General features: G+C 54.5%; 1 protein-coding gene across 6 annotated transcripts in view; it reads right to left on the bottom strand.

The window, feature by feature from the left end:
- Nucleotides 1–1,098: 1,098 nt before the first annotated feature.
- The window catches only part of CDH22 (cadherin 22), an 89,312-nt gene continuing 65,622 nt past the window's right edge, over nucleotides 1,099–24,788 (bottom strand). For all 6 annotated transcript variants that reach the window (XM_081867653.1, XM_081867650.1, XM_081867652.1 and 3 more), the window contains 5 exons: nucleotides 23,794–23,930; nucleotides 8,556–8,677; nucleotides 7,691–7,808; nucleotides 4,693–4,944; nucleotides 1,099–3,442 (listed from right to left, as the gene is read on the bottom strand). In XM_081867653.1, the coding sequence (XP_081723779.1) occupies nucleotides 2,910–3,442; nucleotides 4,693–4,944; nucleotides 7,691–7,808; nucleotides 8,556–8,677; nucleotides 23,794–23,930 (1,162 nt within the window). In that variant the 3' untranslated portion in view covers nucleotides 1,099–2,909. The remainder of the gene's footprint in view (nucleotides 3,443–4,692; nucleotides 4,945–7,690; nucleotides 7,809–8,555; nucleotides 8,678–23,793; nucleotides 23,931–24,788) is intronic.

Genomic DNA, 24,788 nt, shown 5'->3' with positions numbered 1-24,788 from the left:
CTGTTCGACAGTGGAATTTGCTGCCAAGGAGTGTGGTGGAGTCTCCTTCTTTGGAGGTCTTTAAGCAGAGGCTTGACAACCATATGTCAGGAGTGCTCTGATGGAGTTTCCTGCTTGGCAGGGGGTTGGACTCGATGGCCCATGTGGTCTCTTCCAACTCTATGATTCTGTGATTCTATTCTATGATTCTATGATTCTATGACCCCAGAGGTCAGCACGCAGCAGAAGTGGGCGCACCCCACATGGGGCTCTCATCCTCTCCCTCCCAGCCTCCTTCCAGCATCTCTGCCCATCTGAGTCCACTTTCCCCTCCCAAGAAACTGCCAAGGAATGCAGCAGTCCTCTTGGGACGCCTTGCCAGGATCCTTCCCTGCAAGCAGCTGTTGGGGGGGATGGAGAGGAGCTGGATTTGGGGCTGGCTCAGAGGCTCAAGCGCAGACCTCAAATTAGTGGCAGATTAAAAGGGTTCTTGCAGGAGACGCCAGAGATTCCGCTTGGCTGAGACATCCCTCCTCCTCCTCCTTTCGCAGACCAGTCAGGAGTCTCGCCTGACCCCCAGCCCCTTCAATTCAATGGGAATTGCAAAGTACAGTGTCATGAATTACAAATTACGAATTGTGAATTATAAATTAAACGCATTACAAAAATATGTGGGTCGTGAAGAATTCAACACCTCCGAGGGCCACGTGACAATTCAAAGAGGCAGGAAGGGCTGCAGGAAGATCTGATCCAGACCCCTTTTAGGAGAGGGAGAGTCATTTCTCTTTTGCGGGAAGGGGATTCTGAACGCCTGCCTGGAGCCAGTGGAATTTGCTGCCAAGTGGAATTTGCTGCCAAGGAGTGTGGTGGAGTCTCCTTCTTTGGAGGTCTTTAAGCAGAGGCTTGACAACCATATGTCAGGAGTGCTCTGATGGTGTTTCCTGCTTGGCAGGGGGTTGGACTCGATGGCCCTTGGGGTCTCTTCCAACTCTAGGATTCTATGATTCTATTCTATGATTCTAGGTGCTGGGGGCCCTCTCCTTGTCTGTCTGTCACGTACAGGGTGGGTGCCTGCCCCCCCCCCTTACCAAAGGAAAGCAGCACAAAGGACTCCAGGAAGACGACAAGTAGATCATTTATTTCCGGGTCCCAGAAAGACCAAAGTGTGAAAATACCAAAGGTGAGCAACTCGGCTGGCTCAGAACTCAAAGTACAGCTGCCCCCCCCCAAGTGCTCCATGGGCCTGCCAGCTCCTCCTGCGGGGGCATCCTTTGGGGGGCAGGGGAGACGCACCCCTATTTACAGGTGGGAAGAGGCAGGAGTGGGGGGGGGGGTGTCACCAGGACAGCAGCTCTGGGCAGGTGGGTGGGAGGGCAGGCAGTGGGGGGGGGAGCGCCAGATACATACCCTGTTTGGCCCGTGGCCTGAGAGGCCGGCTGCCCCCAGGGAACAGGGAGGGGAGCGAATGGGAGGTGTTCCTGAGGAGGAGAGGGGGGGGAGCAAAGAGCCACTGTCCCTGCATCTGGCCCCCGCCCTTTGGACAAGGACCACGGGGGGGGGGAGGCTGCCATCTGCCCAGTTGCCTCTCTGGAACCAGAGGGGAAGTCACAGTGAAGGCCAGGCTGGCTTGGGGAGGCCCATCCCACCCCACCCCCTCCCACTACTGGAACAGCCCAGGGAGACTGGGGAAAATCCTGAGAACCAGCGACTCGGCTTGGTCCGAGCCGTAAAGTCAGGCAGGCCTGCAAAGGGGGGCAGGAGGGGGGGAACTGGCCAGGAACAGGAAGCTTGGGGGTCACAGCAGGTGCCAGGGGAAAGGGGAGTCATGAAGGCTGCCCCACTCCCAGCCCCCAACACACCCTTCAGGCCTGCATCTTGGCCCCAAGTCCCAATGGGCCCTTGCTGTTCTCTCGCCCAAAAAGTCGGGCATTTTGTAGGGAGAAGTGGGACCGGCAATGAGGCTGGGGGGCAACCATTTGCCCAAAGAGAGCTGCCTCCCACAGACCCATGGCAGGGAGAGATGGGGGGAGTCCCAGGAGTCTGCCAATGGTGCACAACTTTTGCAAGAGGGAAACAGGCAGGTGGAGCCAGAAGGGGACGGTTGGTGGGGGGAGACCCTGCGGAGCAGCGATGCACCTGCTGGAGGGGAGGGGTGTCACACTGCAAGCACCTGGGGAGGACGAGGTGGGGGTGTCTTTGCCGGGGGGGGGATGTGGGGCTGCATGTGGGAGAGGAGCGCTCTGCTGTGGAGAATTAGAAGACCCTGAGGATTGGTCCCCAAGAGGGGTGGAAGGTTCTAATCCAAAATGCGATACGGAACGCTGCCAAGGGAGGGAATCAAAATGCCCCCCCCCTCACTGCAAAAGCGCTGTGCCCCCTCCCCTCCCTGGAACCCACAACCCGAGGCCTCCCCTTCCCCGAGGATGAGGCCAGAGAGGAATGTCCTGGAGAGGGAGACCCGGGAAGGAGAGCCAGCCAGCGGGCGAAGGAGCAGCAGTCTCCTCTTGGCAGAGACTCCGCTTAGCAAATCAAAGCTTGTCAAACGTTGGAATCAAGTGACAAAATCAATTTCGACAACAAAAGGTTCCCCTCCCTCCCAGGCAGCCGCCCCCTCCCCTGCGCAGCTCCATTTAAATGATAATTTGCCAGGGGAGAAGTCCTGGCTGGCAGAGATGCAGTCTTCAAGGGGCGTGGAGAGTTTCACTGGAAGAGGAGGAGAGGGGGCAAGCTGTGGGGCGTCCCTGGCCCCCTGCCCTGGCCCTCCCTCACCCCAAAGCCCTCCCCTTGCAGGCAGGCCAGGGCACTTGGGGGGGGGGTTCTGCTGTGTGGCTGGACCTGGCTGCGCCCGCACGGTGCCCCCCCCAGAAGCCACTGCCAGCCTGGCTCTCTTTCCTCCGCTGTGGGTGGGGTGTCTTTTTGGTTTGGTGGGCCTAGGACTCTGCCCCGCCGCCCCCGCCGTCCTCCTCCCCTCCCCGGCGCCCGGCATAGAGGGCCGCCAGCTGCCGGAAGCGTGGCCCCCAGCTGCCCAGGTAGGAGAAGTCCTGCTCGGAGCCCGTGGAGCGGGAGGCGATGGAGCTGAGGGAGGCGGGAGGGGAGTCGGCCCCCTCAAAGGCATAGGTCTGGAAGGAGTCGTAGGGGGGCACAGAAGGGTCCTCGTCCGCCTGCCCCACTTTCCTGCTGATGTAGTCCCTGAAGACGGAGAAGTCCAAGTCGGGCGCCGGGTGCCACTGCGGCAGCGAGTGCAGCTCCGAGGGCAGGACGGGGGGGCCCTCGCCCCCGCCCCCCTTGGTCTCCGCAAAGTCGTAGAGGCTGCGCAGGGCAGACATGTCGTAGGCCTCCGTGTCCTGCTCCCCACCCCCCTCGTCGTTGTACTTGATGACGTTGTCGCGCATGTCCTCGTCCTCCTCAGAAGAGAGGTGGCCCTTCTGGTGCCGCTTCAGGGTCAGGATCAGGAGGACCAGCACTGGGGCGGGGGGGAGAGAGAGAGGGGTGGTCAAGGCGGGAAGGGGGGGGGAGAGAGCAGGGGACCCAAGACAAGAGCCAAGGGCTCCTTCCAACCCCTCCTACCCGAAGGGGTCTCCCTTTCCTTAGAAAGGCAAACCCACCTCCTCTGGCCCCTTTCCAGAGAGGGAGGCTTGAGAAGGGCTCAGGCCCCACGGAGCCTTCAATGTGGGGTTCCTCAAAGTCTATATTATCCCTCCTGCTGTTTAACATCTACGTGAAACCTCTGAGTGGGGTTATCCAGAGTTTTGGAGTATGTTGTCAGCAGTCTGCTGATGAACTCAGCTCTATTTCTCCTTTACACGGCAGTGGAAGTGCCAGACCAGTGTGTTGCCTCGGTCATGGACTGGATGAGAGCCAACAAACTGAAGCTCAAGCCAGATAAGACGGATTCCCTAGACCAGATGGGTGGCAGGTCACCTGCTCTTGATGGGGTTCCCCTTCCTCTGAAGGAGAAGGTCCTTCTGGATCCACTACTGTCGCTTGAGGCTCAGGTGGCCTCAGTGGCACAGAGGACCTTCCGTCAGCTTCGCCTGGTGTCCCAGCTCAGCCCCTACAGGGAGAGTCTTAACTTCGGCTGTCTCTGCTCTGGTAACCTCAAGGATGGATTACTGCAATGTGTTCTACATAGAGCTGCCCCTGAAGACAATTCGGAGGCTTCAACTGGTGCAGAATTCAGCAGCCAGGTTGCTCACCGGAGCAAGATGGTTTGAGCCTATGACACCGATCCTGATCAGACGGGAAGGCTACCAATTAGTTTCCGGGCCCCATTGTAAGTGCTGCTCTTGACCCATAAAGCCTTAACTGGCTCAGGAGCCCAATACCCCAGGACCGCCTCTTTCCATATGAACCTACCCAGACCCTGAGATCCTCCTCTGAGCCCCGCCTTTGTGTGCCTCCTCCTCAAATTGCGGAGGGTGGCAACAGGAGAACGGGACCTTTTCTGCAGTGGCTCCCCATCTGTGGCACCTTCCTTCCATATCTTTAGGTGCCAGGCAAAAAGTTTCTCTTTCACTCGGCCTTTGGCTGATGAACAGCCTCTGCCCTTTAAAGTGTTGGTGGGAGGGGCTTCATCGGTTTCCTTTCCTTTTCTTATGTATTTGTGTCCTCATTTTATATTTCTATGTTGTGCGTCTCAGCCTTTTCTTGGAGGTGTGGTCCTCCTCCTCCCGGAGGGGCAGGAAGGGGGCACCGTGGGGCGCAGAGACTCACCGATGAGGATGAGGACACAGACCAGCAGGGCAATGAGGGCTCCGGGGCTGAGTGAGGCGGAGACCACGTAGGCGGTGGTGTTGCAGGACTGGATGGCGCCGGAGCTGTCGCAGCCGCAGATGCGGATGGTGAGGGTGCCAGTGCTGCTGAGGGTGGGGGGGCCGCTGTCCACCACCAGGATGGGCAGCAGGAAGAGGTCCTGCTCCTGCCGGTTGAAGCCCAGGCGCTGCGTGTGCACGGCGGCCGTGTTGTCTGTGGGGAGGCAGAGGGAGGGGGTCACCCCAGAAGGGGCATCGTGCATCGCAGGGGGTCAGACTGGATGGCCCTTGGGGGTCCCTCCCAACCCTACAGTTCTGCCATTCTAATCCAAGGAATGACACAAAACAAATGAAATACCATGAAAATCCCTGAAGCAAGAATGAATCGACAAGAAAAATGATCTTATAGAAATAAACTAAATAATAACAATCAAAAAGTTTAAGGAAGAAATTAAAAAAAACTAGAATTGTACAAAGCCTTAACGGGATGCCAGCTACAAACCTCGTTTCACTGAACTTTTCAGTTTCCTCAGAAGGAAATTGAAAAATCATAAACCTTAAATGACCAAAATTCAAATTTCTAGTCAATTACTTCTCGTTTCAGGGATTTTCACGGTATTTCATTTGTTTTGTGTAATTTCTCGGTTCCGTGACTGTCCTTTTTCTACGGATACTAATCCAAGGAGGCAGAGGGTCATGGGATGGGCGGAGAGCGGCAGGCGGCCCCTTCCCCAGGCAGGCCCCTCCACACACACCTGAGGGCCGTCAGGTGCTCTTTGCAGCTGGTGCAGCAGGATTCGTCCTCGGGGCCAGCCCAGCCAGAGTCAGTTCTCCCCCCCCCCCCGCCCTCCTTGCAGGCACAGACTCTGCAGATCCTCTCCCGCCTTCCTCTCTTCGCTGTCAGGGTCCCCAGGAAGCTGCCAGCTCCTCCCGCCCCCCCCCAAAAAAAACCTTGCTTCTAACGAGATCTTTAGAGAGTTCCTGCATCTGCTCCTTTTGCCTGCAGTCAGGAGCCGTCCGGTGTCGCTCCCAATTAGCCACCAGCCAGCCAAGAAACACACACACACAGAGAGAGGATCTTCCAGAGCAAAAAGCAGCCCATTGCAAAAGTGGGAGGGTGGGGGCTGCCCTTCTGGGATGTGCCCCCACCCCTATCTGTCCTGCCTCATCTCTGCCTTGTGTGTTTTGGGGGATGTCTAGAGAGGGATTTCTGGGGGCCCCATCTCCCCCACCTGCCCCCTGTGCTTCTTCCATGCAGCCCAGCAAAGCCTGCCTGCATTAGGGGGGGGGTCATAGAATGCTAGAGTTGGAAGGGACCCCCAAGAGCCATCTAGTCTATCCCCCTGAAACACAGGGATCTCAGCTCCGGCATCCAAGCCTCTTCTTAAAAACCTCCAAGGAAGGAGGGCCCATCTCCTTCCATCCCACAAACGCCTCTTACTGACAGAAAGTTCTTCCTGATGTTGTGCCGGAATCTCCTTCCTTGTAACTTGCAGCCATGGGTTCGAGTTCCGCCCTCCAGAGCAGAAGAAAACAAGCTGGGGGGGGGCTGTCCCACAGGACACCCCATGGGATGTTAGCTGCCATTCAAGCTCCCCAGGGAAAGGCCCAATGGCCTTGGCAGGGGGGAGATTGGAGGGTCCAAGCCCCAGACATGTGGGACCTAATGGACCCACAGTCTGCCCCTAAGGTGGGGCAGAGAGCAGCAGCTGGGCCACCCTTGCAGGCTGTGGGGGGGGGGGATGATGCGACCCTGTGAGCTGCCTGTACAACAGGCAGAAATTAATCAGGGAGGTGTGGGGCTGGAAAAAGCTTCCTTGGTCGGATTTCTGCCTGCCCAGATCCCAGAAGCCCAGCTGGAAACATGAGGAACTCTTGGGGGGGGGCACCCCAGATGCTGAGAAAGTTGGTGCGAATTGTATATCGTTTTGGTATTTCTAACTTTTTGTCTCTTTTAAACAATTGCTGTACATTCTTTCTGGGTTTTATCATTTTCTAAACCGCCTTGGAGGTTGGGTTTTTCCCCTCCACAATCGAGCGGCATATAAATCTTAAGAAATAAATAAATGAATATGAAGGAAATTCTCCTTGTCAGCGGCTGCTGCCTCTTACAGTTGTGCCTGTTCCTGCTTTCTTGCTCTGTGGGGAGATTTTGCTGATGGGGCGCACAGAACTCTCTGGGCTAAAGAAATGCAGGGACAGAGGCCCCTGGAAGCTCACAAGCCCAGAAGGAGAGCAGCTGTCCCCCTGCCCCACTTTGGTGCGTGTTTCCGTCCAAACCCAGATGCGCCCCAGTGGAGCTTAGGTGCACAGAATCGCAGAGCTGGCAGGGACCCCGAAAGGTCATCCAGCTCAACCCCATGCAAGGCAGGAATGCTTGCGGGCATCCCAGGAGAAGAGCAACTTCCTTGCCCCTCTCAGGAACCAGGACGCCCTCCTTTTCCCCACCCACCACCTTCTGCCAGCCTGACCCCGGGGAGCAATCTCGAGGCCAGGCAGGGAGGGCTGTGCGGAGCTTTGCGCCCGAGGTCTCTTCCTGCCGCCGCCGAGGATGTAAAAGGAGGAGATTTAAGTGAGCGCTTTGTGTCTCCATCTGGGCTGGCATCCATCAGTGTCTTGTCTTGGCTCCAGCAGCAATATTTATAAATCACATCTCAAAACTGGCTACAAATTTGTACAAAGAAACAGATGGGCCGTTGGCGGCTGTTTGTCACCGCCGATATTTATACCGCGCCCAGGAGAGAGCAGAGGGGAGGCGGGCAGGGCAGAGGGGGGTGCGGGGGGTGCGCTTGCCAAGGATGGGGCAGGAGCTGGCATGCGTGTATGAGTGGGGCGGGGCCGTGGGGCAGGGCTGCTGGCCTCGGGTGCGGAAGAGCAAGCAGAAGGGCTACCTTGGGGTGGGCAAGGTGGGTGGGCTGGACTAGATGACCTGGGGGGTCCCTCCGCGCTCTCTGGCTTACCCTCGATATCCAGCAGGGAGAAGTGGTGGCTGGAGGAGGCCTCGGGGGCCAGAGTGAAGTAGAAGCGGTGGCCGCTCTGGGGCTCATCCCGGTCCACGACGCTGATGGTCTGGATCAGCTGCAGGGAAGGAGGGCAGTGCTCAGAGGAGCAGCTCAAAAGGGGCGCCAATGGATTGGCTCAGCACCAAGGGATTCTCCGTGCCCACCCACAAAAAGATTGATCCTGATACATTGGAAAGACACAGATATGCCCCCCCCTTTGATCAATGGATATGAAAACTCTTACAGCCCATTCTTCCAGATAACGATTATCCACGGACGTCTTTAAGGCCGTTTCAAATGTATTTGTCAAAACCATCCTGAATCAACCTATACTAAGTTTATATTTCAGCTTTGCAACCTTAATTACATTTATTGCTCTTATCTATTCTCTTTTTCCCTTTTCTTTTCTTTTCTTTTAAAAACTTACTTTAATTGTTGTAATAATCTCAGTAAAATATGCGTCTTCTAGAAGAGCCCCTCCCCCTCAAACTGCACTCAAGGGGTGGGGTCTGGGGCAGGTGGGGCCACAGGTGCCTCTCAGGGGCAGACAGAGACTGCAGCTCGTGGTCAGGGCTGCCATAACGCCACCTAAGACACCCCCCCCAGTCCCTCCCTAAGCAAAAGCAAGCAGGTGGGAGGGAGGGAGGGGAGTTTCCAGAGTTTGGGGGGGACCTTTCTGCCCAGCAAGGCTGTCCCTGCCCCATATGGGCCCCACACCCCGCCCACGCCTGAGGTCTCCCTGCCAAGTCCAGGGCCTGCCTTGTGGGCTCAGAGCCCCTCGCCTGGCTGCCCCCCCACCAGCTGCCCCCCTCCTGCTCCTCACCTGCCCAGGCTTGGCGTCCTCGCAGACGGCCGCCTCGTAAGGCGTGGCGAGTTCGGGAGGATTGTCGTTCACGTCCAGGATGCGGATGCGAAGGGTCTTCCTGGACAGCTGAGCGTGATTGTCTGGAACACAGAAAAGGGCAGAGGGGACTGAGAGCGCCTCCCAAGGTCCGGCGGGGCGTCTCTCGGAAGAGGGACCAACTGGCTTTCTCCTGCTCCAGAACTAATGGAGAAGATTCCAGCTGCACCTCAGGAAGAACAGACTCCCTCGGAAGGTGGCAGACTCGCCTTCCCTGGAGGTTTAGAAGCAGAGGTTGGGCGGCAATCTCTCAAGGATGCTTTAGCTGACATTCCTGCATTGCAGGGGGTTGGACTAGATGACCCTTGGGAGTCCCTTCCAACACCATCATCATCATCATTATATCTTTATTAATACTCTGCCTGATAGGACTCAAGGCAGCTTACAGGTAAAAACAAGAATCACTAAAAACAAGAAAGAACCAATCATTACAAACAACAAAACATTAGTAGAATTAAGACTATATAAATCCCAATGACCCCCCGGGACAATTTCCCATAGGCAAGCCTAGAATTGCAGGGTGAGTTTTAGGAGCCAAGTGGCTTCCAGACAGAAACTTCCTGGCTTTTCCTTCCTAATCCTAAGGAGATAGACAAGAATACTTGGCTAGTTTAGATGTATTCAAGTCTCCAGGGCCAGATGAACTGCATCCAAGAGTATTAAAAGAACTGGCAGATGTGATCTCAGAACCACTGGCAGTCATCTTTGAGAATTCCTGGAGAACAGGCGAAGTCCCGGCAGACTGGAGGAGGGCAAATGTTGTCCCTATTTTCAAAAAGGGGAAAAGAGAGGACCCAAATAATTACCGCCCAGTCAGTCTGACATCAATACCAGGGAAGATTCTGGAGCAGATCATTAAGCAAACAGTCTGTGAGCACCTAGAAAGGAATGCTGTGATCACCAATAGTCAGCATGGATTTCTGAAAAATAAGTCATGTCAGACTAACCTGATCTCATTTTTTGACAGAATTACAAGCCTGGTAGCTGAAGGGAATGCAGTGGATGTTGCCTACCTTGATTTCAGCAAGGCATTTGACAAGGTGCCCCATGATATTCTTGTAAAGAAGCTGGTAAAATGCGGTCTTGAATATGCTACCACTCAGTGGATTTGTAACTGGCTGACTGACCGAACCCAAAGGGTGCTCGTCAATGGTTCCTCTTCATCCTGGAGAAGAGTGACTAGTGGGGTGCCACAGGGTTCTGTCTTGGGCCCGGTCTTATTCAACATCTTTATCAACGACTTGGATGATGGACTCAAGGGCATGCTGATCAAATTTGCAGATGACACCAAACTGGGAGGGGTGGCTAACACCCCAGAGGACAGGATCACACTTCAAAACGACCTTGACAGATTAGAGAACTGGGCCAAAACAAACAAGATGAATTTTAACAGGGAGAAATGTAAAGTATTGCACTTGGGCAAAAAAAATGAGAGGCACAAATACAAGATGGGTGACACCTGGCTTGAGAGCAGTACATGTGAAAAGGATCTAGGAGTCTTGGTTGACCACAAACTTGACATGAGCCAACAGTGTGATGCGGCAGCTAAAAAAGCCAATGCAATTCTGGGCTGCATCAATAGGAGTATAGCATCTAGATCAAGGGAAGTAATAGTGCCACTGTATTCTGCTCTGGTCAGACCTCACCTGGAGTACTGTGTCCAGTTCTGGGCACCACAGTTCAAGAAGGACACTGACAAACTGGAATGTGTCCAGAGGAGGGCAACCAAAATGGTCAAAGGCCTGGAAACGATGCCTTATGAGGAACGGCTAAGGGAGCTGGGCATGTTTAGCCTGGAGAAGAGGAGGTTAAGGGGTGATATGATAGCCATGTTCAAATATATAAAAGGATGTCACATAGAGGAGGGAGAAAGGTTGTTTTCTGCTGCTCCAGAGAAGCGGACACGGAGCAATGGATCCAAACTACAAGAAAGAAGATTCCACCTAAACATTAGGAAGAACTTCCTGACAGTAAGAGCTGTTTGACCGTGGAATTTGCTGCCAAGGAGTGTGGTGGAGTCTCCTTCTTTGGAGGTCTTTAAGCAGAGGCTTGACAACCATATGTCAGGAGTGCTCTGATGGTGTTTCCTGCTTGGCAGGGGGTTGGACTCGATGGCCCTTGTGGTCTCTTCCAACTCTATGATTCTATGATTCTATGATTCTATAATCTTCTCAACAGAGGCATGAAGAAACCTACACAGTGGTACCTCAGTTTTCGAATGCCTCCATAGTCGAATGTTTCGGAACTCGAATGCCAAATACCCAGAAGTCAATGCCTCAGTTTTCAAACTTGCCTCAGAAATTGAACAGGCAATGCGGCCTCCGTTTTGAGGCTTCCGCTTTCAGTTTTGTGTTTTTGAATGTTTCGGAACTCGAATGGACTTCTGGAACGGATTACGTTAAAAAACCAAGGTACCACTGTACCAGTTTGTGTCCTCATTGAATCTGATGGACATCAAAGTGACCTCGGGTGGCTGCATCATTCCTACCCACTGAAGGCAGAATCTAGACTGTCCACTTTTCTGGCAGGATAATACACCGGGTGGCCCCACTCGCCCACCCCCCAGGGGTGATCTCTGCCACCCCCCGTCACCTCTACAATTCCATGGTTTTACCACATGCCAGGGAGCTCGGGGGGGGGGGCTGTTGGCACCCCAAGAGCATCTCCCAGCCAAAGGTGGAACCAGGCCCCTCCAGCCCTAGAGAGAACTCCCCTGACCCCCCTCCATAGCCAAAGTCTCTCTGATGCAGCCGCCTGGGAGGACGGAGGGCTGAGGCCGTGAGGAAGGAGCAGAGCCTGACCCACGGCAAATGGAGTAGCCCAGAACCACAGGAAGCCCCTGCCTTCAGCCCCATCCCTCTGGCCAACAGCCCTGAAGAAATGCAGGCCAGCCCCAAGCTCCTTGCCCACCTCCAGGTATGCCCCTGCCAGCCCCACCTGGTGCAAAGACACCCCCTCCTTAGACCAGCCCACAGCTGCCTCTCCCCCTTGCCAGCCTGCTGTGAGCCTGGACACTGTGTCCGACCCTGCTTGTAGGGTGGGAGCAATGCGGACGATGCCCCTGCCTCCAGGCACAGACACACACCCCACCTCTAGTGCCCTTTGCCAAGAAGCATCGCTCTGGCCAGGGCTGGCAGCAAGCCCAGCTGGCGGGCACCATGCCAGTCTCCCTCCTCCGTGGCAGAGAGCGTCTGCTGGAGAGAGGCGGGCAAGGAGGGGCATCTCTCCCTGCTCAGCTCTGCCAATGCCCAAGAGAGACCATCACCTCCACCTCAAGGCATCTTGCTGAGAGAGGGCATGCCTCTCTGGGGTGAGGAAGCCTTGCCCATTGACTTCCCTGCCCCACTCTCATATCACCATAAATCCAGGAAATTGAGGCTAAAAGCAGCTTTAGTCAGCCTCTGAGCATGCCATGAAGGCCAGTCGCTGGGGGAGGGGCTGTCCTTGCACCCCATCCTGCCCACAGGGCACCCGGTTGGCTGCTGGGAGGGGCAGGATGTGCTGAGCCTGATCCACCAGCAGCCATTTCTGGGAGCCCTTTGCAACAGGAAGAGCGGCCGACATTCTGGGATGCAGCCGAAAGAAGCAGGAGACCCCCCAGGAAGTGCAGCAGCCTAGCCAGGGAGGGGACTCTGCCAATCCCTGACTCCTTGGCAATGCCACCCGCAGGCTGGCCAGCTAGCCTGGCTCTGCCTTGCTGGCCTCCAACATCTGCCTCTTTGCTGATAAGTTTGCAAGGAACTGCCGTTGCCCAAAGGCCTGGGGGACGGGGGCAAAGGGCCATCACGGCAGCCAGAGCCGGCCTTCAAAGACCCCCCTCTTCCGGCTTGCTCTGCCGCGGCTGCCACTTTGCTGATTAGAGGGGAGGGTCCCGGCGGAGGGGCCGGCGCCATCCATCAAGCGCCTGGCACCTGCCCTGCTCCACCGAAAGGAGTGGGAGAGACGGAGCTGCAAGGATGGGCTGGGCAGGGGCTGGATCTGGGCAGAGGAAATGGGCAGATGGGCACAGGAGAGGGGGGGCCTGCTGGAACTGAGAAGGAGGGGCAGGCACTGCCCATTGCCCCCTCCCTCCCTCCCTCCCTCCTCTTGGCCACTGCTCAGATTTCTTTAAGAAGCCTTTTCTTACAAGGCAGCTCAGAAAAAAACACACGTATGAGGCAGCACAATTTTAAGCCAACAGAAGTAAGCGTAGCTCACAAGAAATCTCAGAAAATCATCCAAGAAAGCGAGGCGCTTCTCCTGGGCTGGTGGCTTTGGGAGAGAGATTGCCTGGCCGCCCGCCAGGGACTCCTGAGCCGCCACCCCTGCCTGATGGGGAGTCAAAACAAAATAAAAAAATTCCTTCCAGTAGCACCTTAAAGACCAACTAAGTTAGTTCTAGGTATGAGCTTTCGTGTGCATGCACACTTCTTCAGATGATGGGGAGTGTTAGGAAAGGAAAATAAAACTCCCCCCCCCCCATCGCAATGCCCTTTTACCAATCTCTGAGGCAACCATATTTGGAGGACTGTGCACAGTTCTGGCCGCCTTGCCTCAAAAAGGGATATTGTCTTTATTTATTTTGGTCAGTAACCAGCTGATCAAGGATATTGTGTACCCAGAAAAGGGCCACCCAAATTATCATGGGGAAGGGAGCACATCCCTTGTGTGGAAACTCTGGTAGAAGGTGGCATAACAACCAGAGGTGTGTGAAATTATGCAAGGCTGGCAGATGAAGCATCGGGATGGACAAGATATAGCCCTTCTTTACACACTGCCATTAAACTCTGGAATGCGCTCTGGTCCCGCATGGTGGGCAGCATGCAGGACTTCAGGAGCCCCGGGTCTGATCCTGCAAACAGGCCTTGCCTGGACTACGCAGGCTGCTGGTTTATTAATGGCTGGAGGGAAGCAGAGACCCAAAGGGCAGCCCAGGACAGAGGCTCTGGCTCTTGGTGCCCTTAGCATTTCCAAGCCTGCGTTGTGCCAGGGAATGGTCTTAAGACGAGGACTGGGGGGGGGGCATTCTATGGCAGACCAGCTTCTCTCCGATGGAGAGCTGGAGAGGGAAGAGTCCCCCCCCCCCCCCGCCCACAGTATGTTCAGAAGCAGAGAGAGAGAAACAGAAGCTGAACAGCTTAGGGAGGAGTTACCCAGTTATGAGATAATGACAAGGGAGCCGGAAGGGAGGGGGCAGCTAGTTGAGACGCCTCTTGAGAGCGTGGGGAACCCCCCCCCCCCTCACCACGGACTTGGAGTTCCAAACGTATCAGAGAGCAAAGGAGGCAGAGGGAGGGAGGAACTTCTCATTGGAGCCTAAAATGCTGCTGAAGCCGGAAGGAAGATTGGAGAGCTGTGTATTTGTGCTTGCAACATGATGCCGTAATAAAAGGACTGGCTGCCCTACTAATGCATCATGATTTTAAGAGGTTTTACGTTTTGCTCATCTTGGGGCTCAGGAGACAAAACGAGGGTTACAAATTAAGCAACTCAACCAGCCAAACAAGCCACCTCCCTTTTCTTCCCACAGTCCTCAAAAATGCACATTTGCCTGCCAGAGGGAGGCGGCCAAGTTCCCAGGTGTCCAAGCGGGCTGCAAGGAAGGATCTCTGCCAGCTGGGGGGGGGCACAAGCGCCAACGGGGTTCAGGGGAAGCTTGGGACCCCGGTGGCATGGGGGTCGAAACCACTGAGCCTCTTGGGCTTGCCGATCGGAAGGGCAGCAGTTCAAATCCACATGACAGAGCGAGCTCCCCTTGCACTGTCCCGGATCCTGCCAACCTAGGAGTTTGAAAGCACGCCAGTGCAAGTAGAGACACCTGACCCCATCGTCTCCTTTGACGGGATTCAGCCATCCTTTCCCAAAAGTATTGAGAAATGATATATAACGAATTGAAAAAGATGTTTAAAATAACCTTGCTTGAAAAATCAGAAGCTTTCTTGTTAGGTATTATAGGCCAGGAATTACCGAAAGGGCAGAAGTTATTCATGTATGCGACAGCAGCGGCTAGGGTTTTACTAGCCCCAAAATGGAAAGACGACAAGATACCAGCGAAAGAAGAATGGCAAGCAAAACTGATGGATTCTGCAGAAATGGCTAAACTTACAGGAAGACTCAGAGACAAGGACAATAGAGACTTTAAAAAAGAATGGGAACTGTTCATGCTGTATTTACAGAAATATTGTAAAGAAATGGACTCATTAGCTGGGTTTGAGTAAACACTTACAACTAAGAAAACAAGAGTAAAGGTTAAGAAATAACAATATGGAAATTAATTAAATGCAAGATGTAATTTGAAGAAAATGATGTACAAAAATGATACGAAAATAAGAGCAGTACATTTAAAGATGAAAAATAAGACAAAGATTAAGCAGAAGTAGCAAATAGTTAAAGAACCAGAAGGGAAAGTTGAGGGAAGTCATGGGGGTGGGGAGTTGTGTTTTATTTTTATTTTTTTATATGATAAATGTATTGAATATTAAATTGTAAAATTTAATTAAAAAAATTATTAAAAAAGAAAAAGACTGGACTCCGTTACTGCGGGGGGGGGGGAGAGACAGGGATCCGTTACCTTTTTAGCTCAGGGGAAGCAAGTGTCACCAAGAACGGAAAAGAGCTGAACTTCTCCTGTACACGAATGAAGGCCCCAGCTGGCGGCTTAATCCCCAAATTTCCCTGTGGATTAGCTCAAAGAGCCACCCAGTCCCCCAATGGCCAAGCAGACACCCCATGGGAAGCCCACAAGGGGCACAGCAACTTCCCCCTCATCCCACATCCCCCAGTGACCTGTCTCCTTGGATAGAATCACAGAACTGTAGAACTGGAAGGCACCCCAAGGGTCATCTAGTCCAACCCCCTGAAACACAGCCATTTCAGCTCAAGCATCCAAGACAGATGCCCACCCAACCTCCTTCCATCCCACGGAAGAACAGCTCTTACTGCCAGAAAGTTCTTCTGCATGTTTAGTCGGAATCTCCTTTCTTGAAGCCATGGGTTCGAGTTCTACCCTCCAGAGCAGCAGGAAACAAGTGTGCTCCATCTTGTGAGGAGGACTAGAACCCAGGAGACCAGAGTTCAAATCCCCCCTTGGCCGTGCCGTTCCCTGGGTGGGGCCTTGAGGGCCAGTCCCTGCCTCTCAGCCTCCCTGGCAGGGTCCTTGTGGGGGGTTAGAGGAAGAGGGGAGGAAAAGGATTATTGAATATTTTAAGAACCAGTATTAACAAGGAAATAACCTAGCAGGTCTGGAGTAACTCCAGCAGAACAGAAGTTAACAGAATTTAACATAATAGGCCATATAGTAACAATTGCAAAGTTATTTACTAGAACTACTGCTCAAAAATTAGATACCACTTCCCATAATGTCAAAATCGACATTGTGACATAATATAATAAAAATGTAGCTTTTCGGTTGACCACCAAGTCCAGTATGTACAAGCTACAAGTCCTATATAGTCAGTGCCATAGTACATTCTTTACTAATTTCTTCATCTCTTTTGTATTTTTCTGTAGTCCTAGTAAATAACTTTGTTATTGTTACTATACGGCCTATTACGTTTACGTGTGTTTTCAATTGGATTTGCGTGATATAGGCATTCTGGTGGTTTATAACAGAATTTAACAGGCAAAGAACTTTGAAGATGAAGAATTTGGAACATGTGATTTAATAGAAAAATAAAGAAACCAGGAATAGGGTGGGAGGGAAATCACCAGGTATTTAGTCAAGAGGAATATGAAAGTTGTGCAGCCAGAGGGTGGAGGGAAGGGGACGTGGGATGTATTCTTTGTCTTTTCTGTCTCTGTATTTGAAAAATGCAAATAAAAAATAAGAATAAAATAAAAAGGAGAGGAGGGGGGTGCCATGCCTCCTAGCTTGAGCCCCCCCCCATTTCCTCCTCCAACAGCCTTTCTTGCTCCCCTTCTCCTGAATGTCTTGGAGCAAAGCCATCCTAGCCCCTCCGGGGGGGGGGCATCTCCCCGCTGCCTCTCCTCTGCCAGCTCCTGCCTTGCTCAGCCCCTGCCAGCCCCTCCTCTGGCCCCTGTGGCAAGAGGCTGCTGGGAGGCGCAGGGCTGGAACTCCGAGGCCAAAGGGGATCCGCAGTCGGCCCGGGGGGGGGGGGTCGCAAGGAGGGAGGGGGCAAGGCGGCTCCCCTCCCCCTCCCCAGAGGATCCATCATCTCCACCGGCCCCTCCTCCCCCAGCATCCCAACCCGGCTGACTGACATGCAAATTAGTTTAATTATTTCTTCTTCTAAAATAAATTATATTTTGCAGTGGCTGCAATATGTTGTGTCAGGCAAAATTACATTCAATATTTTTAAACTAATTGATGTCAGCCTTGAGAAAACGTGATTGACAGCAGCGAGGAAACGAGGCTCCGCTACCTAAATGCTTTCCTAAATTAAAATTAAACATGCCGGTTTTTTCACCGCATTTCCTCCAGGAGTCGGAATGCCATTAATCTGAAAGCGCCGTGGGGGGGGGGAGGCAGGTGGGGAGGGGAGCTGGGGGGCACGGAGAAGCAGGATGGGACTCTCAGCTGGGGGGGGCTGCAGGCTCCTGCCGGGGGCACCTGCCGGCCTCATCCAGAAGGATCCGCCCGCGTCAGCTGCCCGTGAGGAGGGGCACCGGCAGGAGGGGATGTGCCAGGAAGCCGGGAAGGCCCTCTGCAGCCCATGACAAGCGGGGAAGGAAGCAGAGGGAGGGAGGGAGGGAGGGAGGGACTCCCCACATCCAATGGGGCAGCGAGGGGAGGCTGGCAAGGCAGCCACTCTCTGCCAAGGAGAGGCGATCCATGGGGGATGCATTCCGGCACAGAATCCCACCCCACTCCCAGCAGGATCACAGAACTGCACAGTTGGTGGGCGATCCTCTGGGGTTGCAGCGGGAGCATCCCTGACCCACAGCCACCCACCCTCTATAAGGAGCATAAAACGAAAAGCAAAGATCACCAGTGTGGAAGCAATGATTCTTCAACATCAACTTCGCTGGACTGGTCATGTTGTGCGGATGCCTGATTATCGTCTTCCAAAGCAACTCCTCTATTCTGAACTTAAAAATGGAAAGCGTAATGCTGGTGGTCAACAAAAGAGGTTTAAAGACTCTCTCAAGGCAAATCTAAAAAAATGCAGTATAAACACCAACAACTGGGAAACACTGGCCTGCGAGCGCTCCAGCTGGAGAACAGCCTTTACCAAAGGGGTCATGGGCTTTGAAGACACTCGAACTCAGGACGCAAGGGAGAAACGTGCTAAGAGGAAGAACACTTGGCAAACCCTCCCTGGGGTCAACTCCCGCCCGGAATCCAATGTCCCCACTGTGGAAGGACGTGTGGGTCCAGAATTGGCCTCCACAGTCACTTAAGGACTCACTGTTAAGACTGTGTTTATGGAAGACCATCTTACTCGGCTACGAGGGATCGCCAAGAAGAAGAAGAATCAGTGTATGAATCAAAGTCAAACAGATGACCAAAGTCGAGGATTAAGGAGAAAGCCCAGTTGGTTTAAAAGGAACCTCCCACATGAACAGCAACAACATTTTTATTATTTATACGCTGTCCATCTGACTGGGTTGCCCCAGCCATTCTGGGCGGCTTCCAGCAAAATATACAACCCCACAAAACACCAACCCTCAAAAACTTCCCTGTACAGGGCTGCCCTCAGATGTCTTCCAAAAGTCATGGTGAGCCTTGGGGGTCCCTTCCAGCCCCATTATTCTATCATTTGATTGAGGTTTCCAAGCGGAGGTCAGGCAACCACCTGCCAGCGATTCCTTGGCTGAGTTCCTTCATAACCAGGGGTTGGACTAGATGACCCCTGGGGTCCCTCCCCACCCTGAAACCCTCCAATTCCATGATCCTTCTAACCCCATTCGCCCTGCTACCCAAGCCTTGGTGCATCTGGATCCTGGCCCCCGCCTTTCCCTTGGCGCAGGTGAGCCTCCCCTCGGAAAGCGGGGCTCCCCTCCCTCTGGCCCCCTCCCCATCTCTTGCACTGCCCCAGCTCAGCGGCAGGAGGGTAATTAAGGAGCGGTCCAGCTCCGTCTGCGATTACGGCCGTTCTCCGGCAGGAAGATTTATCATCTCAATTACCAGCAGTGGACACAGCAGTCAAGGGCCCATCATTTTACATGAGCGCCGGAGAAAACAGGGAGAGAATCCCTAATATTAGCCCAAGGAAGGTAAACAGCTTGTGCGGGAAATGAAGATTTATCTGCACAAACACTCCAAGAGGCTCTCGGGGCTCAACAGGCCCCTTTCATGCCGCGGCTGGCCCTGCGCATCCCCGAGGAAATGCTCTCGGCTGCCCAAAGAGCATCGAACCAGAGCAGAAGGCAAAGCACGCCGGATCAGGCCGCCAGGCATCCTGCTCTCACGGCAGCCAACCGGGTGCCCTTCAGGGGAGGAGGCCAGCAACAGAATGACGGCACAAGAGCCATCTGCTCGCCAACATTTCTCCAGTGAAAAGAGGGGCAGCCTGGTCTGCACCAGGAAGCTTCTCCCTTGCTGGATCTTGACCCATCTACACCTGCCGCCTTGAGCCAAGGGCAACCTCTCTGTCTCACCTACCTAGCAGGGATGTTGTAAAGAGAATTTTTATTTATTTATGTATTTATTGAATTTATATCCTGCCCTATACCTGGAGGTCGAGGGAAACAATAAATGGAATGAAAGAAAAAATTAGCTGTAAGATGCTTTGAGTCCCTGTCAGGGAAAAAGGTGGGGGAACAGTAATAATAATAATAATAATAATAATAATAATAATAATAATAATAATGGAATCTGTGAGAATGGTCAGGAACATACCATGCAGTAAATCCTATTGAACTGCTTTGGATGGCAGCAAAAGGCTGCCCAGTCTTTACCCAGTTACCTGGGAGTAAGCTCCATTGACTACAGTGGGACTTACTTCTGAGTAGACAGCGTCAGGCTCCACTTACAAGAAAGGAACAAAAACTCCAGGTGTTTCTGAGGACGGCTGGCTGCTGAAGCTTTGCAATTAAAGAATTTAAAGCAGATTGGTGACCTTTTCCTTTGAAATTCTAGGAGGGGCTTTTTATGCCAGCTTCACTGTCTCCTTCATTTGGTGCAGGGATTGTATTTTCAGTATAAGCTGGACTCTGTTTTTGCACCTGCACACACACACACACTCCACTTTGATTGTTCTCAGAGACATGGAGGGGAGGAAACCGGGAAACCGGGACATTCTGGGATCAAATCATAGCTGTCAACTTTTCCTTTTTCTTGCGAGGAATCCTATTCAGAATAAGGGAATTTCCCTTTTTAAAAAAGGGAAACGTTGACAGCTATGGATCAAATCAGAAACTGGGACAGTTCTGTAATTCTGGGACTATCCCCAGGAAACCGGGACACTTGGAGGTTATGCCAGAGCAGCCCTTTCACATCCTGCAGTTCCCAGCCACTGGGATTTAGAAGCATTGGACTGGGGAGCCAGAGTGGGGCCATTGTGACTCGGGACCATCAAGAGCCAAGCCAGCGCCAGAGATGGGGCAGCCGCTGGCCGGCCGGCCATGACCCTCCCCACATGCCTGGGAAACCTGGAGGGGAGAGGAGCTCCTGGCCCCTTTGGAGGGGTCTCTGGGCACCCGAGAGGCAGGGAGGAAGCAGGTCCCCCCCTGGGGGTGGGGTCAAGAGGCACCCTTGGGCGTCCAGCCCCACCAAGAAGCGCTGGGTGTGGGGGGGTGCAGAAAGTGTGAGCATCTATGGCGGGGGTTCTTTAGCTGTGAAACCTGCCTTGCGGGGGTTGGACTGGATGACCTTGGGGTGCCTCCCAACCCTACGATTCTGCGTGTCGGAATTGCGCCAAAGTGGGGTTGAGACCCAAAGAGCAGCAAGTGCCCCACCAGCAGTGATGGGCAGGGGCTGGAATGAGGCTCCTGGGCAGTTACCGGAAGACATGCGTCATTCATTGTCATCCTTCTCCCCCCCCCCTTGAAGCACCAAGAGGGAGGGAGGGGTCATGTTCCTGCTTAGGGCAAAAGCCCTTTGCAAGAGGCCCACAAAGCAGTTGGGTCCCCGGGTGGGAGATGCTGACTCTCCCCCCACCCCCCCCTCTCTCTCTCCCTGCCCCCCCCCCCCCCCCGCTTTGAAGGCCGCCCCTTTACAACTGCCCTTTCCAGCAAAGGATCCCGACATAAATGGCGCTTTAAATTCAATATCCGCCATTAATATTTCATGATTACAAAGCGCTCCGGATAATGTCCCTGGCAGGAGCGTCTGGACAGTTAAAATGGATGAGTCAGAACTTCCTGACGGAGGAGAGGGGAGTCGGCGGGGAAGGCGCCCGCCCAGCGCTGGCACTAATGCGCCCTGACAGGCCCCTTCCCCGCCGGGGGCTGCTGACTGGTCTGGAAATGGGAGCTGTTGCGGGGAGAGACGGCCCTTCTGATTCCTGTCGCCTTGTATTTGCGGGCAGAGAGAGGGATTCCCCCCCCCCCCGGCCACGCAATGGGAGCCGGCGGGGGGGCAGCAGAGCCCTTCTGCACCGTGGCCTGTGGGGGAGGAAGCCCCTGCTTTCCCCTGCCGAGGGCAAGAGGATCATTGGGCTGTGGGGTCAGAAGGGACCCTAGGAGTCATCTAGTCCACCCCCGCATGTCCCGCCAAGCCCCCCCCCCAGTGGCACTGCCCCTCACAGGCCCCCTGCAAGCCAAGTGGACCTACTGAACAGTTCTGAACCCTGCATCCCTGCCATGGGGCTGGCTGTGAAGAACACAGTCCATTAGGGGCGCGGCAGAAACCGGGAATTCTGGAAACATTTCTACTCTGGAAGGTACAGTCATACCTCAGGTTGAACTCTCTTCAGGTTAAGCCTCTTTGGGTTGTCCTTCGTGGCGACCCGGATGTAACGGAGGCCGTTACTTCCGGGTTTGGCCGCTTGCGCATGCACAGGCGCTCAAAATGATGTCACACGCATGCGCGGAAGCAGCAAATCACGAACCGCGCATGTGCAGACATGCGGGCGCGGGTTGCGTTCGCTTCAGGATGTGAACGGGTCTCAGGAACGGATCCCATTCGCATCCAGAGGTACCACTGTAATTGCAAGACCCCCAAACATGCAAGGGCCGAATTCTGGCTCAGACTGCGAGGGCGGACGCTCTTATTTCCGATGAAGGGAGAGATCTGCAGAGGAGACGGGCAGGCCAGGAAGAGGCCTTGAGCCACAGCAGCCGGAAAGGGGGCAGGAATGGCGAGGGAGGGGGGCTGGCAGCAGCATGCCCAGGACCCCAATGCAAGAGCAGCCCCTGCCCCCCTGGGGACTCCAAGAAGCCCTGAGTGGTCTCCTCTGTGCCTTTGTTGGATAGTCTTCTCAAGTCACCCAGCTACAAATGCTGCATTCTTCTTCCGAGGAATAATTCAGTTTATACGCCGTCCTTTATCCAAAGATCCCAGGGCAGTTTGGAACGCCTCACGCCCAGCCTCTCCAGAGGGCCTTCCCGGAAGCGGCAGCTCCCTTGGACACTCGACTCCCAGCACTGTCGAGCTGGAAGGGGTCCCCAAAGGCCATCTAGTCCCACCCCTGCAATGCAGGAAACGCTCTTGCATCTTCTCCTGCAGCCCCCCTCTGCCACCCTCCTCCTCATTAGCATTCCCTCTCCCCCTCCAGACAGGTGCCGCTTCCTACCTGCACTTGCCACGCATATTTATTCCTATTTATTCGGCTAACTCCTTCCTCCTCCCCCCAAGAGATTTCCTTTGGCAGAGCAGAGCCAGCCAGCCGGCTCTGCCAGGAGAGGGAAGGGGGGGTGAGGAGGAGGAGGAGGAGGAGGAAAGGAATCTGTCTCAGGGCCCTTCCTGAAATCCGCTTGCCCAGACCCCCGAGACCCAGCCGAGGGAGGCATCAAAGGCGGCGGCTGCTGGGAGCCTGCCTTTGTTTCCTGCCGGCCTTGTTTGAAGTTTGGGGAAGCAGCATTCAAGCTGTTGGGCTTCCTCTTTGGGGAGAGCAGCAGAGATGGAACAGAGAAGCCCCCCCGCAAAAAAATTATATAGACAGCCGAGGAGGACCAGGGAGGAGGGGGTAGCAGGCAGGAGCGCAAGAGCCGAGGTCCTCACAGGACCCCCGCCAAAAGCAGCGCCCGCTGGTGGGGGTGGGTTGGGTGGCTGCTGGAGGCGAGCCGCTCACTCTCCCCCACCATCTGCTTGGTGCTGAACCTCGGCCTCCTCCCCAGCTACAGCCGCCTCCTGCAGGGCTCCCAAAAATACCATCTTTCGCGCCTGCCTGCCTGCCAAGGACCAGGCTGGTTTGCAGAGAAATTGGGGGGGGGGGAGAGGCTATGTGTGAAGTGGGTGGGAGAGGGAGGGAGGGGAGTGTGGGGAGGGGAGGGGAGCCCAGAGTGGGTACCCCATAAGCAGAGCCCAGGGGAGCTCTCCGCCCAGGGTGCTGCAGAAAGAGGGGAGCCTGCCCCACCCCCGGTGTACCATGAGGGGTCTCATGGACAAGCGAGGAAAGCAGCCTTTGCCCTCTTTTAGCTGAACTTCTTCACGCAGCACATCATGAAACTAAGGAGGCTGTGATGGCCATCAAGTTGGATGGCTTTAGAAGTTGGATGGGCCCCTCAGGGTCATCTAGTCCAACCCCCGGCAATGCAGGAATCACAGGGGGCCACCTGAACCCTGCTTAGAAACCTCCAATGGAGAAGAATCCGCCACCTTCCCAGAGTCCGTCTCGCTGCCAACATCTCTCACCATCAGAAAGGTGCTTCATCTCCTTCAAAAGCGAAAGGTGGGACGCTAATAATCCTCCTGGAAGCCCCCAAAAGGGCTTGGGGGCAGGGGGTGTTGCTTCTCCTTTGCTCCCTCCCTCCCTCCCTCCCTCCCAATCCAGCCCCCTCCCCCTTTGCTGCCGCAGCCGTGAGGTTTTGGCTTTGCCTTCCTCCGGGGGCATCGAGCCCCAGAGACAGGCAAGGAGGTGGGGGGGGGAATGTAGTTCCCCAGGAGGCCCCACGTCAGGCGTGGCAGCGGAGGCAGAAGCACTGCCCGCCTGCCCATCCCAGCTCAGATTAATATTCCTGCTGGCTTGCCCCTTCCTGCTTCCCATTGGCACCTCGGAGGGCTGCTTCAGGTCCAGACGAGCCCCTTTGGCCTCCTCCACCTCGGGGCCCTTCTCCTTCTTCTTGGCCCCCTCTGGGCTGACTCCATCCTGCCCGCCTGCCCCCCCCCGGGACTCACCTGCTTCCATGGCCAAGATGGTGATGTTGTGCCAGCCGGCTGTCTCCCGGTCCAGCACCTTGCTGGTCACGATGGCGCCGGTCAGCGGGTCGATGTCAAAGATCTGCTCCAGATCGGTGCTGCGGTCGATGGCGTACCTGGGCACCAGGTGGGAAAGGGAGCTGTGAGGAGGATGCAAGGGAGGGGTGGAAGGCTGGCACATGGGGCAACAGAGCTCTTGGGACCCTGATGTCAACCCAGAAACGGAAGACCTCCCTCCTCAGATCACAGAGCCAGAGAGGCGGCTCAGGGGGCACTGCAAGTGGCACATTCCACACAAACTCTCTCCTGGCATGTGGAATCAAGAAGGAACTGCACACATCTGACATTGGACTCCAGCCCCTGGAAAGGCAGAGGGGGACCCAGCCCCCCCCCCCCCGGCGCTGACTCACCCCACCAACACAAGACGCAACCGGCTGTACTTTTGAATAAATAAGGTATAATATTCATTGTATCAAATTGTAGATTTCAACGAAAGTCTCATAAAGTTCAACGGAAAAAGGAGAAGACCCCGTGGATCAGTTCATTCCCTAGTCAGTTCGTGCATAAGGTCCATACATGTATAAGTATCTATTCCACCTGTCTGTTCATAGAGTCCAATAATCCACACAAAGGGTTGTTACAGTTCCACAGAATCCTTTCACAGAGTCTAAGACACGGATTTCCGGGATATTAGCCATGTTTCGCCATCCTAGGCTTCATCAGTAGAACAGGCTCATATGTAATGTTACAGGATAGTGGATCTTACAGCTTAGTAGGGGTGCACGAGCTGACTAGAGAGTGAACTGATCCACGGGGTCTTCTGCTTTGTTCGTTGGAACTTTATGAGACTTCCGTTGAAATATTGTGTGTTTATCGAGTATGTTTCATGTAACCATAGGTTTATTGTTTGTTGTTTCACTTCCCCCCCCCCAGGCAGGAAGCTTTCATGGCGGGGGGGGGGGGGCTCTGGAGTG

Source organism: Podarcis erhardii (genome assembly GCF_964252035.2).
Source record: "Podarcis erhardii genome assembly, chromosome: 6".
NCBI lineage: Eukaryota > Metazoa > Chordata > Lepidosauria > Squamata > Lacertidae > Podarcis > Podarcis erhardii.
The sequence above is the reverse complement of the archived record's forward strand: the minus strand, read 5'-3'. Positions and strand labels throughout refer to the sequence as shown.